General features: G+C 40.2%; 1 protein-coding gene across 1 annotated transcript in view; it reads left to right on the plus strand.

Annotated features, from left to right (window-relative positions):
- Positions 1-19,178, plus strand: part of FER1L5 (fer-1 like family member 5) — a 65,126-nt gene that overhangs the window by 37,164 nt on the left and 8,784 nt on the right. Inside the window, exons 21-36 of the mRNA XM_031951483.1 lie at positions 1,217-1,317; positions 4,879-5,062; positions 6,317-6,472; positions 9,206-9,364; positions 10,783-10,946; positions 11,642-11,756; positions 11,937-12,039; positions 13,839-13,981; positions 14,485-14,679; positions 15,165-15,321; positions 15,487-15,564; positions 15,903-16,084; positions 16,282-16,443; positions 16,825-16,929; positions 18,345-18,491; positions 18,666-18,828. Of these exons, the coding sequence (XP_031807343.1) occupies positions 1,217-1,317; positions 4,879-5,062; positions 6,317-6,472; positions 9,206-9,364; positions 10,783-10,946; positions 11,642-11,756; positions 11,937-12,039; positions 13,839-13,981; positions 14,485-14,679; positions 15,165-15,321; positions 15,487-15,564; positions 15,903-16,084; positions 16,282-16,443; positions 16,825-16,929; positions 18,345-18,491; positions 18,666-18,828 (2,314 nt within the window). The remainder of the gene's footprint in view (positions 1-1,216; positions 1,318-4,878; positions 5,063-6,316; positions 6,473-9,205; positions 9,365-10,782; positions 10,947-11,641; positions 11,757-11,936; positions 12,040-13,838; positions 13,982-14,484; positions 14,680-15,164; positions 15,322-15,486; positions 15,565-15,902; positions 16,085-16,281; positions 16,444-16,824; positions 16,930-18,344; positions 18,492-18,665; positions 18,829-19,178) is intronic.

The following is a 19,178-nucleotide window of genomic DNA, read 5'->3' on the forward strand; positions in this document are numbered from 1 at the left end:
TCCAGTAGGCCAGGCCAGACATCATGCTAAGTAAGCAGTGGGTATATAAAGACAAAATTAAAACCATGTAGGTCCTAGAGAAGTTTACATTTTATGGGGGCGAGAATAACTTTACATAGAGGTATATGCAGTATATTTACAAAGCTAAAACTAGAAAAATCTTAAAAAGAGAAGGTGGTAACAATAGCTGGAGAGACCAGGTAAGTCACCCCACAGACATGGATGCTTGTTTATTTTGAGGGAAATTATTCTGAGAATTGGAGGTATAGAGATGAGCGTTCCAGCCATGGCGAACAGTCAGGGCAAAACATGAAACTTATAAATGAGCAAGGGCTGTAGAATACTTGGGGAAAGGAATAGACTTGGATTGGAGAGAATCTTGCGTTCAAAATCCTGCCTTTGGCATTTATTAGCTACCTGGGCAAGAAGTTGCTTAATCACAGCGAGCCTTAATTTTTTTCCACCTATAAAATGGGAATAAAAATGTCTCTCTCTAGTACTTACCTCATAGGTTGATGTGAGGATCAAATGTGATGATGTATGCAAAGTGTTTTGTAAACTTTAAAGCACTATATAAGTAGTTATATACTAGATTATTATTCCTAGCTGTAATTCCTGCTGCCCAATTCAATTCAATAAGCATCTATCAAACTCCTTGTTGCTGTTCAGTCATGTCCAACTCTACATGACCCCATGGACTTTGTTCATAGGTTTTCTTGGCAAAGATAACTAGAGTGATTTGTAAGTTCCTTCTCCAGTTGTCTCCATTTTACAGATGAGGAACTGAGGCAAACAAGATTAAGTGACTTGCCCAGGGTTACTCAACTAGTAAATGTCTGAGGCTGGATTTGAACTCAGATCTTCCTGATTCCAGACCTGATGCTGTTATCCATTGCATCACCTAGTTGCTACACTACTGTGTCAGGGGCCCTGAATACACAGATAAAATGAAGAGTTTCTGACCTCAAAGAATTTATGTTCTACATTTTTCTACCACCTATGCTAAGAGGACAGAATAGGGAAAAAGTACTATTCATGCAAGATTTGGAATATATGGTCTAAGGGAACCCTACCATGGAGTCTTGAAGTCCCCACTAGGATTCCTGGAAATCTGAGGATTTCCAGACACTAGCTGATAATGTTTTGGACAAGCTACCTCTATAGCTTTGCAATGGCTTAGTACCAACTTGATTCTATTTCTCTCTCTCTGGAGCAGAAATCAAACCTGGAGGCCCTGAAGTCATTCCAGAATCCTAAGAACCCAGCTTTATCTAGAGTATGGAAGAAACTGCTGGAGGAATTAATGGAAGATTGCAAGTAGGCAGTGTTGGGGAGGGGAGATGAAATGAGCTGAAGGTGTGGGGCTTTGGTGAAACATCTAGAAGGTTGAGTTGTATTGGGCTATGGATGAAGCCAAGCACTTAATGTAGTAGTGTATTTGGGGACAAGAGGAACATGCCATTTTGAGCTGAAGTTAATCAGGAAGTCAGACTCAAAGTCAATCAATCAATCAATAAGTATTTATTAAACTTGTATTATATGTTTAGGCCCTAGGCTAAGTACTGGGGATACAAACAGTGACTGCTCTCATGAAGCTTTCTTTCTAATGGGAGAGACTACATCAACATGAATAAGATACATACAGAGTGGATAACCTTAAAGCAAATGAGATATAGACAGTCCAAAAACATGGAGATAGTATCTGATGTATCTGAAGAACGAAATGTCCAGTATGTACTGGGGTGTATGGAAAAGGGTGATATGAAAAAAGACTGGAAAGATAATAATAGGGCAGATTGTGAGAACTTTTTTTTTTTTTTTTTAATTTAATAGCCTTTTATTTACAGGATATATACATGGGTAACTTTACAGCATTAACAATTGCCAAACCTCTTGTTCCAATTTTTCACCTCTTACCCCCCCACCCCCTCCCCTAAATGGCAGGATGACCAGTAGATGTTAAATATATTAAAATATAACTTAGATACATACTAAGTATACATGACCAAAACATTATTTTGCTGTACAAAAAGAATCAGACTCTGAAATATTGTACAATTAGCTTGTGAAGGAAATCAAAAATGCAGGTGTGCATAAATATAGGGATTGGGAATTCAATGTAATGGTTTTTAGTCATCCCCCAGAGTTCTTTTTCTGGGTATAGCTGGTTCAGTTCATTACTGCTCCATTAGAAATGATTTGGTTGATCTTGTTGCTGAGGATGGCCTGATCCATCAGAACTGGTCATCATCTAGTATTGTTGTTGAAGTATATAATGATCTCCTGGTCCTGCTCATTTCACTCAGCATCAGTTCGTGTAAGTCTCTCCAGGCCTTTCTGAAATCATCCTGTTGGTCATTTCTTACAGAACAGTAATATTGTGAGAACTTTTAAATGCCAAACCAGAGGATTTCATATTTTACCCTAGAGGGCACAAGTAACTGGCCACTGAAATTTATTAAGAGGGGGAATGGCACAATCAGATTAGTCCTCAAGTCTGACTCTTTTGGCAGCTGTGTGGAATATGGATGGGAGGGGGAAGATATTTGGGGTACAGAATACAGATAGGAGCTGATTACAGTAGTCTAAGCAAGAGGTAATAAAGGTGGTGACTATGTGGAATAGAGATTTAACCAAGAAGCCTTGCTGAGGAACATTTGGCAACTGCTTGGTTTATATGAGATCAATATGAGTGAGGAATTAACCATGATACCAAGACTGCAGTCTTGGGTTACTAAGAATGATAGTGTCCTTTTTAGGGAAGTTCAGAATTGGGGTAGGTTTTAGGAAATAGATCATGAGTTCTGTTTTGAAAACGCTGAGTTTCGGATGCCTATGGATTATCCAGTTCGAAATGTCCAGTAGGCAGTTGATGATTTGAGACTAGAGCTCTGGAGAGAGACTAGGGATAGATATGTAGAAATGATAATTAGGATAATTGAGCCTTGGAAGCTTGCCTCCAGGAGCAAATACAAAATATTTTGTCATTCAAAGCCTTTTGAACCTATCCCCTCCTATTGTATATCTTACTTTCCAACACATATACTTCAATGTGGCCATCTGACTGATTTCATGAACAAGACACTCCATCTCTCAATTCTGGGCATTTTCTCTGAGGCCTTATGTTTGGAATGTTCTCCCTCAACTCCACTTATTGAACTCCCTGATTTCCTGTAGCCCCAACTAAAATCTCATCTCAAGAAGCCTTTCCCAACCCCTTTACTTCTAGTGCCTTTTTTTTTTTTTTACTAAATTATTTATTTATCCTGTATAAAACTTGCTTTGTATAGTTTATTTGCATGTTATCTCCCTCATTAGATTGTAAGCTCCTTGAAAGTCAGAGACTTTTGCCTCTTTTTATAATCCCAGAATTTAGCACAGTACCTGATATTTAATAAATGTTTACTGATTGACTGATGAGATTGACAAGTGAGAGAATATAGAGATATAAGAGGACTCAAAATAATCTTGGTGAATGTACACAGTGTGATATAAATGAAGGGGTGTTTGTGTGTGTGTGTGTGTGTGTGTGTGTGTGTAAGAGAGAGAGAGAGAGAGAGAGAGAGAGGAGAGAGAGAGAGAGAGAGAGAGATGAATTCAATAAAGAAAACTAAGAAAGAACAGTCAGTCAGGTAGGAGAACCAAGAGAGAGAAATGTCACAAAAACCCAGAGAGGAGAGAGCTCCCAGGAGGAAGTGGTCAACAGTGTTCAGGGTTACAGAAATAGTAACAGAGATGAGAACTGCAAAAGAACTGCAAAAAAACTGCCATCAGATGTGACAAGAGATAATTGGTCAACTCTGGGCAGAGAATTTTTTACTTGAATAATGAGACCTACGTTGTAGAGGAGAATAAGAGAAGAGAAAGTGGAGGGAGGCACCCAGTGCTGACACCTTTTTAAAAAACTTGGGTCAGGAAGGGGAAGAGAGAAATAGAATGACAGCTAAAAGAGATAGCAGGATCTATTGGAATTCTTTAAAAATTGATTGGGAGAAAAAGCACATTTATAAACCATGGCAAAAAGGAACCAGTAAATTTAGAGGGAGATTGAAGGTTAGGTTGAGAATAGGGATGATATATATTATATTTAACACATACTTTAACATATTTAACATGTATTAATCAACCTGCCATCTGGGGGAGGGAGTAGGGGGAAGGAGGAGAAAAATTGGAACAAAAGGTTTTGCAGTTGTCAATGCTGAAAAATTACCTATGCATATATCTTGTAAATAAAAAACAATAATAATAAGAGATATCTAGAGAATAGGGATGGTAACAAGGATCAGTCTGCTAGGGAAGGCAGGAGGATACAACAGGGGAAGAAGGGCTGGCTTTGTTAAGAAGGACCAGCTCTTCTGCAGAAGAATGAAGCTTTCAATATGACATAAGACAGGTAGGAGTCCCTATGATAGAGGTGACTTCAAAGAGCCTAGATTTAAATCTTGGCCCTATCATTTTTTGCCTATGTTACCTTTGTCTCATTTTCCTTGTTAAATGAATGGATTGAATTGAATGGCTTCTAAAGTCCCTCCCAAAATATATTTTGCATATATAATTGATATCATATTGTTTGCTTTCTCAATGGGCTGGGGAGAAAGTGAATTTGGAACTCAAAATAAAAAAAAAACTTTTAATAAATTTATTAGAGAGAGAAAATTTTTTTTTAAAATCCTAGGTTCAAAAACCATTTTTCAAGTTCCTTCCAGCTATGCATTCAGAGTGTTTTGAAAGTCAAATTGTATGATCCAGAAATAAACTTTTAGAAAAACTTCCAACTTTTATGGAAGTAGTATGTTGCAGGCAAGGAGAGGGAAAGAATAGATAGGTGTGGATGTCAACAGTTATGCTAGCTTCTCCCTATTCTTGTCCCTACCCCAGGAGGCCTTTGCCCCAAATTTCAGACCAACCCTATTCCACAATCTTGGACCAGAATTTATGGAAACTTCGAAAACTGGTCCTTCAGGAATTGGCAGATGAAGCCATGAACAGCAAGCATAAAGACACGGAAATGCTGCCTGCAGCTGAGAATTGGTTATATCGGCTCAACTCTGTGATTCTAGAGGTGGGGCATCTGCTGTGTCATCCTCTCATATTCCTTGGAGGGTGATAGAGGGGTGACTTGTTAGACCCCTCAATACTGCGGGTCCTTTTCTCTTCTCAGGGGATCTCATATAAAAGTCCTTAAAAAGAGGTACATTCATTTATTCAATCAACAAACCATTTCATAGGATCAGGGATCAAAGATGGAGCTAAAGGGACTTTTGAGGATATCTAATCCAACCCCTTCATTTTACATGAGGAAAATGAGGTCCAGGGAAGGAAAATTACTTGTCTCTCTTACAGAGAGGAAGGAGATGGCCTGGAATTTGAACCCAGATCGTCTGTCACCAGAACTAAGATTCTTTCCACTGATTGGGTTTCCCCTCTCCCCCCACCAAGGCAATTGGGGTTAAGTGGCTTGCCCAAGGTCATACAGCTAAGGAAGTGTTAAGTGTCTGAGTCAAATTTGAACTCAGGTTCTTCTGACTTCAGGGCTGGTGCTCTATCCACTGTGCCACTTAGCTGCCCCTGGTTTTTGTTTTTCAATTAAAAAAGCATTGTAAAATTTTATTAACCTGCTATTCCCTTTATTCCTTCCTTCATTGACCACATTTAAAAAAGAAAAACCCTTCAATACACAGTGTAGCAAAACAAATTCCTATATTAGTTGTGTCCAGAAATATACATTTCATGTTTATCACTCCTAGGAGGGGAGTGACATGTTTCATCTTCTTGTGGACTTGTAGTTTGTCACTGCATTGTAACAGAGTTCTAAAAAGTCTTTCAAAGTTATTTTTCTCTTTGGTGGCGGTGTCATCGTATTGAATTATTCTCTTAGTTCTCACTGTCCTCTAAATCAGTTCATAAAGCTCCTTCCCAGTTTCCTCTCAAATTATCCATTTTATTATTTTTATGGCACAATAATATTCCACTACATTCATGTATCTCAATTTATTTAGCCATTGTCCAGTAGGATATTCCTTTGCTTTCCAATATTTGGTACCTTAAAAAAATTGTTATGAATATTTTTTGTATACTTTAGATTCCTTTCTTCTTTCTTTGATTTCTTTGGGGGTAAAGGCCTAGTGGAGGTATAATATTCTTCATTAGTACTTATTATATGTCAGGTACTATGCTAGGTGATGGAGGTATAAAGGCCCTAAGTAAAAATCTTGAGGATTAAGAGGCCTAATCTCTTGTGAGTGTCTTACACGGTTTCCCAAACCCTTCTCTCTCCATTTCAATCCTTCCACCCCTTATCATCTTCCCACATCAGCCTCAGTCTGGCATCCCTGACATTGTGATCTGGCTCCTGTGCAAAGAACATCGTGTTGCCTACACCCGGGTGCCCATCCATACCATCCTGTTCTCCCAGGCTGGGCCCTTCTATGGTGGCAAATTCTGTGGCAAGGCTCAGACCCTCTTCATGAAGGTGAGAAGGACTTTGGCCTCTTCCTCCAGGGACTGAGGGGTAAAGAAATTTAGAGAATGGAATATAGAATATAACCTATGGGATAATAATACTAATTATTAATAAATGATTTAGTATTTATATAATGCCTTAAGTTTTACAAAGTACTTTATAAATATTACAAATATTATCTCATTTTATCCTAACAGTCTGGGAAAGTAGATGCTATTGTCATCCCTATTTTATAGGTGAGGAAGTTAAAGCAAAGTGACTTGCCAGGGATCACAAAGCTGCAAAGTATATGAGGTTAGATCTGAACTTCTTCCTGATTCCAGATCTAGCACTCAATTCACTGCTTCTGTTCATTATGATGATTCACAGCATCCCTGAATGTTCTCTGCCCAGCAAGCTCCTATATGGGTATTAGAGTTGGGTTGAGAGCAAATCTCATTGTGTGAGCCCCTCTCCCTATGATTATTAATGGTAGGTAGGTGATTTCATCCAAAAGATCTATCATTTCCTCCATATAGGAATTCTCTTCAACAGATTAGACAAGTCAACTATTAAAGTCACTCTATTAAAGATAAATCCTAGAGACGCTTGAGATGTGTAGTTTAAATGATTTGTCCAAGGGATTTGAAGATTAAATATTTAGAGATGGAAAGGACCTTAGTCATCAAGCCCTGCTCTCCCTCATTTAACAGTTAAGGAAACTGAGGCCTTAAAAAAGGGAAGTACGTTGTCCAGAGTCATACAGCTAATAGATGTCAGAAGATTAGAGGATTATAGATTTCAAACTGGAAAGGACCTTGGAAGTCATCAAGTTCAATTCAACTCATCTCATCTCAGGAAACTAAGGCTCGGAAAGGGCAAACGACTTACCTAAGGTTGCACAGGTATAAGTAGGAAAGGTAGACTTTGAACACAGGTCCTTTGACTCCAAAATTAGGACTATATCAAGTGATCCATACTTTAATAAGCACTGGTATTTATGGCTTCAAAGTTTATAAAGCACTTTATAGGCATTATCTTTGAGGAAGCAGTATGCTCTGATGGGCAGAGTAAACAGCCCTGAAATCAGAGGACCTTTGTTTCACATGAAGCCTCAATGCCTGCTATCTGAGTGACCTCCTATATTCTGTAATCTCAATGGATTGCAGTTTCCTCATCTATAAATGGACCACATGGCCTTTGAGGTCTCTTCCAGCTCTAGGTCAATATTAGTCTTCTGATCTCATGCAGATAAATGCTCACAACAATCCTGCGAGAGGTAATACAAGAAAGGAGAATTTGAATTTACATCTTACTGACTCCTAAGTCCAACAGTACTCTATCCCCTGCATTCTACATACACAATCAAAAGCAGATTAAAATATTAATAATGTTGAAAAATGATACAAAAAACTTGGGCCCAAAGAGGAGACAGAAGACATTTCCCTTCTCCTTTTGTGGAAGTGAAGGTGTGGGGTGTGGAACACTCTATATATCACTAAATATGTACATATATACATACATGTATATATCACTCTGTGTATACACACTGTGTATATGTATATATCACTACATGTGGTATATATACAGTATGCATATATACACACAAACTTTTTATAAAACTTAATGTGAGGTTTGAAACACACTCTATATATGTACATATGGATGTATATATATAGTTATTTATATACTATAAATATAGCACTATATTTTTATTTAATTAGAATATCTAATATACCATAATGCATTTTTAAAATTTTAATTTAATTTTCTTTCTCTTCCTCATCAAACCATGAAGAAGGCAGGAAATATTCACTATGTATATGAAGTCAATATATTTACCTTAGTGATGTTGGGGAAGGGGGAAGAAAGATAAATAAAGTGAAAAAAATATGTTTCAATCAGATTTCATCAATTCTCATCCCTATGTTTATAGAGGTATTTTTTTGGAGGACACAGCTAGTTGGCAGAGTGGATAGAGCCCTGGACCTGAAGTCAGGAAAATCTGAATTCAAATCCAATCTCAGGTGTTTTATCAGCTCTGTAATCTTTGTCAGTCTCTTAAACCATCTTTTTTAGTTCCCCCATCTATACAAACAGAAATAATAATAGCACCTGTCTCCCAGGGATGTTGTAAGGATAAAATAAGATGATATTTACAAAATGCTTTATAAAACTTAAAGTGCTATATAAATGCTAGCTATTATGTATTGATGGGGGTTTTTTGGGGAAGGTTATCTCTTTTTCTTTAAAAAAGGATCACTCTCTGGGAAGGATAAAGAAAAGGGATATGGGAAGAAAACAAAAGATGTCAATAAAAATTTATTTTAAAAAAATGAATTTTAAGATGGGGAGGGGGTGCACTTCTTAAAATGGAAAGAAGTCACAAAAAGATAATAGCACCTGTAGAGAAGGATGTTCATAGGTAATGAGCCTCATTGTAAAGGGAAATGGTGGCTGAAGGATGATTCATTTGGAGTTTTTTCAAACACAAGCAGTAGATTCATCACCTGCTTCTCCCTCACCAGCTGCCTCTTGGTTCCTTACCATGTGCAAAGTGACCATACTCCAGAGAGAGCCCTTCAGGCTTTCTTGGATTCAACTGCCTTCAAGTTAACATTTTAAGTTAACTAAGGCTTAGTAGCTTCGGATAAGGGTGGACCAGACTTAAAAGCCATTAAAAGAGGAGAAAACTAGACTCATTCCAGGTGTTAGACCCTCATTTCATTGCCTCCTCTAAGAAGGATCTTATCTCTGGCTCAGTACTCCAAAGAACGAGAACCAAAGAACTTACTAGAGGCTCAAGAGCAGAAGGGAATAATGGCTGCTCAGCTCCGGGTATGCATGTGGCTAGGCAGTGTCTTGAACAGCAGTGACCTGGCGAAGATCGGCTATAATGACTTCATCTTCTATTCAAAGACAGTAAGAAGCGTGTCTGGGAATTGTAGCCACTGGGTGATGGGAATGGGAAGGGGGAAGAAGGAGGAAAAAGAATGTGAAAGAAATCTGGGAGGATGAGGTGCCCAAGAAAGGACTTGTTTTTAGCCACAGAATTTTTACTTTGGAGGGGAATATAGAAATCATTTTACAGATGAGCAAACTAAGGCCTAGAAAGAAACATCTTTCTTAGGGAATGAGGAATCATGAATAAGATGAGGCAGAAGGCCAAGGGAAGGAAACTCAGTCCCTTAGACAATAGAGTAAAACATGGAAGAGGTACAGTGCAAAACCATTTCCTCTCTTCTGCATTTCCTATCCTAATTAATTATCTCTTGGATTTTTTTTGGGGGGGGGAGGGAGTAAAAATCTGACCTGTGAATTAATCTGTATAGGGAACTCTCCAGAAATGCTCTATAATTTAGAATCTTAGAGATGCCTGGGGCACCAAAAGACTAGGTAACTTGGACAGAGTATCAGACACAAGACTTGAAGCCAGTCCTGACTCTGAGGCAGGCTCCTTATCTACTACACCGCTGTCACTCACTCCAGGTGACTTCTGTTGGTATACTTCAAGGCCTGTGTGTATTCTAACTGCTCCCTGCTCTTACCTCACTGCCTTAGATCCCCACTATCTCTGAGCCCCACCATTCCCAGCATTGGCTCTCCTCACCAGTCTAACCTGTGCATTTGTCTCCTGCCCATGTCATCCCTACAAAGTATTCCTCCTTTTCATGAAATCTTGCCTGCCTTTTGATTCAAATTATATCGTTTATAGAGTCATCTCCCATGATATTCACAACTCTTCTCTAACGAGGAATCCTTCCCTTAAACCTGAGTTTACCTATCTCCTCCTCTTAAACTTCCAGAAAAAGATCTTTACATCCTTGCCTTTCCTGCTTCACTACCTACTCACCCCGGTCACTTTGCCCTCTGGCACATGTCTTCTATTTCAAATTCTGTTCATCTAGGGCCTCTCCTCACCTAGACTCTGTTATCTGCCTTCTTTTATTCTGCAATCAAGAAGGAAATTGGATGGGCAAAATCCCCAAATATATATAAAGTTCTTTATAAATCTTAAAGTGTTCTGACAATGTCAATTATCATTGTTGTTAAGCATAGGACAATGAGAGAAGTGGAGTATAATTGTAACAATATTGTATTTTAAAACAGAATATCTAGATTTGAATGCTATAACTCTGTTATTGTTAACTGTTTACTTTTGAGCAAGTTATTGAATCTTTCTGGAGCCTGACCTCATCTGTAAAATTGATGCATTGTGGGGGAAAGAGAGGGGTGTTATATTAGATGGCCTCTATGGTCCATCCATTCCAGTTCTAAGGATATCATCTTATAACCTCATCTAATATTTCTTTGTATATGTACCTTATTACCTTTATCAGTATGAGAACCAAGCTATGTTCCAGGGCAAGTGGGGACCAGAGGGGCTGAAAAACTATCCCAATTTCTCTGATGCCAGTGGAAACTACATTCTTCCCAAGGAGAACTTCCAAGTGCCTCCAGGATGGGAGTGGCAGGGGAGTTGGTTTGTGGAACCCCAGACAACGTGAGTCTGACAGAGGATGGGGCAGAGAGAACAGTGGAAATAAGGGGAAAGAGGCTGAATCAATGTCCATAGGTATATACCACTGATCTTATCCTATCTTAGCCCCTAATCCTGCCCAGCTTCTTATTCAGACCTTTCTATGACCCACTATGGAATCGGTCTATACTGTGCTCTAGTGAAAAATTATGAGAAATACAGTATGTAATTAACAATTTGGTGGAAAGTATGGCCATGGGATGGCTACCTTGCCTCTGAAGCTAGGGGTAGACCTAACCTTGTCTAATCAGGACACAAAGCTATACTTGGAAATTTTTTTGGTGGAGGAAGAAAGAGTATAATCCAATGGGAACTCCAATGGGGGGAGAGGGAGCACAGAAATTGTGACTGTGGACAATATAATCTAATCAGAAGAGGGAGATTCATCTCCCAGCCCAGTTCCCAAAGAAAAGTATCCAGTGATAGTAGTCCCCAAGTGGCAGTCCTGGGTTGGACAAGGGTCATATAGCACAGCATAAGCTGTGAAGTACTATGACGCTTTGGGAAAAAGGCACTGTGGATACCTCCACCTTAGTTATGTCTAAGGAAATCCAAAAAGAACATTATATGGGCCCAAGGGTGGGGGAGAGACCTGACCCACAGGCTCACACAAGAAGTATGAGTACAGGGGCTCTCTCCTGTCAACCTCTCTCCTCCAGATTCTTTGTAGACACAGACATTAACCAAAACCAAATTCTGGAGGAAGTATACGAAAACCAGACACGGGACATTTGGGGAAGTTGGGCTCCAGCTGCTATCCCAAATACAGATATGGTGAGTAAGAGTAGTATCCTTTAACAGAGATAGGATAATCAAATCTAGGCAGAAGATACAAATCAGGGTTACCATGGTGTAGATGGAATAGAGGAAGGTAGCTACAAGATGGGTAGAATCCTGAATTGCCCTTCCTCTAAATTTCTCAATTCACTTTCTTCCCATTGATCCCATCTATAGATTGGACAGCCTGTGCAGGCTAGGGAAGACATGGAGTGCCCAGAAGGCTGGTCCATCAAGAAAAACTGGAATGTGGAGTTAAACGATGCAGTAGATAATGAAGGCAGGTCCTGTTATCTTTGGGAATATTTGTCTTCTGGAAGAGCCTCAGCTCCCAAGCTATTTTTATTAAAACTTAAATGGTCCCTAAGGTCTCTTGTAGCTCTAACTCTATGAGCATGTAAACCAGAGCAACAAGTGAAGGATGGTGTCAGGACCAGGAGGGAAGTATGAGCCATTTCACAATCCCACAATCCCACTATCCCATCCTAATAAGATTTAGACAGTGGGATACTAAGTCTAGGAGAAAGTGTGGTACAATAGAAAGAGCAATGGGTTTGGAATTTTTCTTAAATATTTCTAGAAAGTCTCCGAATTTAGTTAAGAGTTAGGAAACCTGATTTAAAATCCTGACTTTGCCCGTAATTACTTGTGGGACTGAGGATATAAACTAAATGGCCTGGAGGGATGAGAGTCCTAGAGATAAAATTCTACACTCTATTCTACAGTACTATTCCAGTCTAGTCTCTTATTTTGTATTTTATTATCTCTTAACCTGTTTTGTATTGTTCTATTCCATTCTGTCCTGTTCCTTTTTGTTTCTTTCTGACACGTTTTAAAATAAGACTCCTCTACTGTAATTCAAATTCATTTCCTTTGTTTCATTCATTTTCTTTCAATAAATATTAGAGGCTTCCCACAAGCCAAGTTCTATGTTAGGCACTAGGAACACATACACAAAACAAAACAAAACAAAATTAAAGCATCCCTGCACTCAGGAAGCTTATATTCTCTGTGTGTCTGTCTCTGTCTCTGTCTCTGTGTCTGTCTCTCTCTCTCTCATGTGTGTGTGTGTGTGTGTGTGTGTAGGAAGAGGAGAAAAGAATGAATACACAAATAAGTAAATGCAAAGAAATTTCAGGGGAAGTTCCAAAGACTGAGAAGATCAAAAAAGTTTCCTATAGGGGGTGATATATGACCTAAGCTTTTAAGGGACCTGGGGGTTCCAGGAAACAGAAATGAGAAGAGAATGAGGGAAAGTTATTTGTCTTCTCCTGCCTATACCTCCAAATACTTCACAATTAAGTCATTTCTCCTTTCTTCCAGGGCATTAGCCTTTCATAGATTCTAAATATTGTTAGCATTAGAGGAACATTTAGAGCTCATCTATGGCAACTCTCTCGTTTTTCAGGTACAAAAACTCACATCCATAGTAGAATGTAAGCTCCCTGAGGGCAAGGATTGATTTTCAGATGTTCATCTTGCTTTTGCATACCCAGAACCTAAATGCCTTTATGCCCTTCCACATGTACACATATGATATATACATACACATACACACACCCCAAATCTTTGATTATATCAGTATAGGGAACATCTGGTTTAGAAATTCCTTCCATAAATACAATTAGATAGTCTACATATGGTGTTGGAAAGTTGCCAGAAATACGAATAGTTTAAGTAACCAAACAGCTAATATATGTATATCACAGGCAGGAGCCAAGATCTTGCTAACTCTGATACCAGCCATCTATCTATCCATCATTCCATGATGCCTCTTGCTTTGCATACTGTGGGTGCTTAACACATGCTTATAGGTTTGCATTTGTTTGGTTTGTAAACCGGGAGTGGGGGGGGGAGGGAATGATTTTTCTAAGATCACATAGGTTGTGAAGTCACAAACCTGGAGCTTTAACCCAAGCTTCCTCACTTCTAATACTGAGTTCTGTCCAGTTGTACCTCCCAGGGTCTATTTCTTGGTATTCAAATCAACCTGCTTGTCCTCTCCTAAACCTTCTTTATGTTTTCTATGCTTCACTAGCATTGGACAGCTAAAAGGCTTATAGGTCCTGCTTCCTACAGGCTGGGAGTACGGTGTGGGAAATCCTCCCTCAGATATCCCCAAAGCTTGGACTGCTGTGGAAAAGACCTATCATTCCTGGCGCCGCCGCCGCTGGGTGAGACAGAGATTCCAACACCCTGGAGTCCACAAAGATGAACAGAAGGTATCTGCCTCCTGATGGGCAAGGAAGGGGGTAAACAGGAAAAAGCTTGAGCCAAGAGGGCCTTCATCTCACAATCCCCCCTAAAAAACTCTGTTCTGTTTCACCGATGGTCTGGATCCAAATGTTGCTTCAGCTCCTATCTGGTTCTGGGTGAAGTCCCTTAATCTCTCTGAACCTGTTTCTTCATCTGTAAAATAACCACCTTCATAGGACTGTTGTAAAGATCAACTGAAATAATGTATGTAAGGTGCCTTGCAAACCATAAAGTACTTTGTATAAGACATTTTACCCTCCTCTTCTGTTCACTGTATTAGTATCCTCTCTCCTTTTCTGTCTTCATATCTTTTCATTGTCCCAGATCACAGTCCCACAAGCCCACTGCTCTTCTGTACTTTGGGTCGTGTCTCCTAGAAGAGACATCATCAGGGGTCATAACAAAAGAGGCTGAACTACTGTGTTAAGCCCCACCAAGTCTTGGACTGAATCTCTCTGCCTACTCACAGGAGTCACCGGACCTACATGGGGAAGATGCAGGCTGGGAATATGATTCCTTTGGCTTCAAATTTGACCCAAATCCAAATCCAGACAGCGTACTCCGCCGCCGCTGCTGGCATCGTAGGATGGTACCCACTGAGGATGTCAGTATGTCTCCCATCTTCTTCCTGGAGGAATCCTTGGCAAAAGATAGCAGATACCAGGTTCCTTCTTGCTCCATTCCTTTTCTCTGCTATAGTTCTAGCTCAAAACAGAGCACAAATCACAGGGTGGGAAACAGGCCACAAAAAGACTCAGAATACCCAATGCCAATCCTAGCTCCTAAGAGTCCATGGAGGACATATATACATATGTTGTATTTAACATATACTTTAACATATTTAACATGTATGGGATTACCTGCCATCTGGGGCAGGGGTAGAGGGAAGGAAGGGAAAACTTGGAACAAAAGGTTTTGCAAAGGTCAATGCTGAAAAATTACCCATGCATATATCTTGTAAATAAAAAGCTATAGTAATAAAAAAAGAGAGTCTTCATGGATCTACCACCAAAACCTCCTCTGCCTTTCTCCCTGTAACACAGTTTTATGATTCCTACAGTGGGCCTTAGTTTTGAACCTGATTCTAGGCAAGTAGGGAATCCAAGGAGAGCCTGAGACACTTTGGTAAGAATCTATCCTGGATAACAGGAAATAGAGGAAAAGGAGGAGAAAAAAAAGAAGAAAATAAAGGAGGAAGAACAGGGAGAGGTTAAAAAGGAAGAGAAGAATCTCATGGCTTCAAAAAAATCTTTAATGGAGGCACCCCTAAATCTCAGTACTCCCTTCATCTCCTGCATCATCTACAGTGAGCATCTGAGACCTGGGGCTGAGAGTGGGAGTAAGGGGAAAAATTCCCATGGGCACCAGAGGTCTAGCTCTGAAACAGCATAAGAAATGTGGTTGAGGGTTGAGGGTTGAGGGGACGTAGGAAAGGAGGACAGATTTGTGGGCTCTTCTGTGTACCTTCCAGAACCACAGTACTACCAGCTTTTCTGCTATATCTACCAAGTCAGAAACCTGATATCTAATCACATTCAGACCTTCTCAGGTAAGCCCCCTCCTCGCCCACTAATCTCTCATTTTTCTAAGGAACCCAGAGCTTTAATGACAGTGGAGTTCTCTGGAGACCTGACTATGGGCTTTGCCCAAGAAATAGCCACCACTTCCACAAATGAGTTAGGGCAATTTTCTATGATGTCAAAGCCATCAAGTAGAGTTTTCTGAGATACAGAGAGAAGTCCTAGATGTTTCCTAACTCCCCAGTGCTACTTTAAAAATGGACAAAAGGGCAAACCAATAGATAAATGACCATGTGTACTCTGAGCTAAAAGAATCCCTCACCTTGCTTTCTATTTTTCCCCTCATGCCTCACTTTCCCCTGCTTAGACTCTTTCATTCAGGTGATCTTCCTGCACTATGGTCAACGCACCCGGACACTAGAGACTTCCCTGGTCCCAACATGGAGCGAGACATTGATCTTTGACCATATTCTACTTGACGAGAAACCCCAAGATATAGAAGAAAATCCTCCCCCGATGTGCCTAGAACTTTGGCAACTAAATTCCCAGGTAAGTGGACAGCCATGAATTAAGTGGGAGTCTCCATTGCTCTTCCTGCAAATCCTGCCTTGGCCATCCTAAAGAACCAGTGTTGATTTGTGACTTCCCCCTTGCTTTGTTACATATCTCAACTCATAGAACCCCAAGAGTCATCCCTGTCCACTTTTTAGTCAACTTTTTAGGGTTTCAATCCTTCTATATTCTAGGGCAAGAAGAGCTTATGGGGAAGGAGCATTTGTTCACCAGTTGTCTATCTAGATCTTCAAAAACGAGTCCTACCTCCGCTAAACTGGCATTCCATCAGCAAAGAAACAGGGGAAGAAGAGGGAGAGATTCTGGCCTCTTTTGAGCTTATCCTGGAGACTGAGGTACTGAGAGTGTCTAATCAGCTGTGAAGGGCCTCATGTTTTCCAACCTCCCAATCTTTTCCATAGGGGGAACAAAGAGCAAGTCTACTATTAGGGTGGGTGTTGAGGAGACTGAGGGTAAGAAGTGAGAATTGGTGTTAGAACACTGGTTGTCTCCTTGACCCCATGTTTGGAAAAGAATCACATGTGAAGCTCTCAAGCTTGGAGATTCTAAGGTCTTCTCAAAGGAGTTTCCAGGGACCCAAACAGCCTTCTTTAGGTAGAGGGAGAACTGGTTTCAATTCCAGTAAGTCCTTAATGTCTGTCCTACACTCAGGAGCCTAGAATTATAACTAGAGAAATGAAAAGAGACCTTACAGGTTACTCTCCTTCACTCTTCAGATCCCTGATAATCAGAAATCTCCACTCATGAGTATTCCCTGGAAGAACGGCTACTTTACCCTCCCCCAAAACATCCAGCCTTCCTTGAAGAAAACTGCCATTGAGGTGAAAGAGCTGGGGGAATAGGGAATGGTTGTCCTGAAAGATGCTAACAGGAATTTGTATAGGTGTCCAGAAAAAAGGCTCATGATACACTCCACGCAGAAAGGATGAATCTTCCTTCTCTTCAAACAATACTTTTGGCCTCTTATTCCCTATCTCCACATTTCTTGGAGCCCTTCTGTCTGAAAGGAAGTATAAAAGCTGAATTGGGAAAGGAGGGAACAGGGTTGGAGATTCTCTTGCTTTCTTCTAGGATATAGTGGCTCTTGATTCCATTTAGGGTCAGGAATTCAACAAGGTCCACTCTTCCAGAACCCACTAGTCTATGTGCCTACATACATGACAAGAGTGGAAAGAGTAATGTCCTCAATGGGATCACTACTTATTACTGACTTTCCTGCACCCTATGAACATGCCAAACCAGCTTCTCTCTGTTCCTATTTCTGCACTGGATACTCCCTATGCCTAGAATGTACTCCCTCGCCACCATTCAATAAACCCCTTACTTCAAGATTCAGCTCAAGTACCACTTCTACACATGGCCTTTCCTAATTTCCCCAACCACCCATTTTTTAAAATATAGATTTATTTTGAATATACTTCCGGATATAAATGTCTCCTCCTCTTGAATGTAAATCAGGGACTGATTTATTTGAGGAGGCAGAAGGTGTTCTTTGTGTCATCAATGGGCACTTAATGTTTGTTGATAAATTGGAACCTCCTCAGGCAGGAACTATTTCTAATCCAGAGTCTTTTGTATTGTTACTTTGGTATTACACCTGAATTTTATAACAATAGTACTTACTGGTTGAAGAGGAGGAAGGTAGAAGATAATTAATTTATTATTAATCATGAATTAATCACTTATTATATTGTATAGTATTTATTGAGCATTGTTCTCGGTACAGTGGATGTTTAAGTGAAGTGAAGACATACTACCTGCCTCGAGGAGCTTGCAACCCAGAAGCAGAGTCCAAATTTAAACACATGCAATAGTTTTTACTTAGGCACATGAAATGGTTAGATGGTAATACAATAATGGAGACATCAGGTCTGAAGATGTATAAGAGAAACACTAGGGGGCTTAGGTCAGAGCAGGGAGAGACATCCCAGAAGGCTTCAGGAAAGTAGCAGGGATTGAGCTAGGCTGTGAAGGCTGAGATATGGGGGTGTTAAAGCTGTTTCAGGACTTGATATGTGTCCTTTCCCCTTTTCTCACACATATGAATAAATCACCCAACTAAAGTTCTAATGTCTACTTTTCCCCAGCTCACTTTATGCTATCTGACTTCTGGTATATATAAAGTTGCCAAAGCATAATAATCTTCCAATAAAAACATGGATCTTTGTTTCCGTACTCCAGTCTCCTAGTACCACCCCCTTTCCTAGTTCTGTCTTAATTCTTCTTCCTCTGGCAGATCCTGGCTTGGGGGCTACGAAATATACACAAGGCATACTCTCCCTGGTTAGTGGTGGAATGTGGTGAGGAAACTCTGAATACAGCTCAGATCAAAGATTACCACTCCAACCCCAACTTTCCCCAGGCTGCCCTCCTATTAACTGTGGTAAGGAAAGAAGGGATGGGGAGGGAGGAAGGCAGGAAAAGAGAGGAAGAGGTGTCCTGAAATGGGAGAGGACTTTGATTCTAGAAGAACTGAGGACAAAGGCATGAAGGAAAATGAATCGGAATAATGAGTCTTGGGAATGGGCACCAATCTATCTCCTGTCTGTGTCCATAGTTCCTGCCTCAGGAGGAAGCATATACCCCACCCCTGGTGCTGAAAGTGGTAGACCAACAAAACTTTGGCATCCAGATGGTGATTGGCCAGGCCATTGTCTACTGCTTGCGCCCATATTTCTGTGACCCCTGGGCTGAAGACTATGTACCTCCACGCCTTCCGGGTATGAAATTTTCTTTTTTTCACTGCTCTCCTTTCCCTCCTCTCCCCTCACCTTTTGCCCTATTCTCAATCTTCCCTCTGAAAGAAATTGGCTTCATTTTGGGATCTATGGCCCTCTTAATTCTTCCCAGCTACCCTTTTCTCTGCAATCCCTGTCCTTCCCATTCCAAAATGGATCCTTAGGAATATAAAGTCATCCCTACTCCAGAATCAAAGAATGTCAGAGCTGAAAGATCTTACCATGTGTGAGAAGAATTCTCTCTACAATATAACTGATGACTAGCCCCCAAGCTTTACTTAGAGAACCATATTATTGAAACCCACTATTTCCCTAAGCAGCCTAATTCATTT

Source organism: Sarcophilus harrisii, chromosome 2, assembly GCF_902635505.1.
Source record: "Sarcophilus harrisii chromosome 2, mSarHar1.11, whole genome shotgun sequence".
In the NCBI taxonomy this organism is placed as follows: Eukaryota; Metazoa; Chordata; class Mammalia; order Dasyuromorphia; family Dasyuridae; genus Sarcophilus; species Sarcophilus harrisii.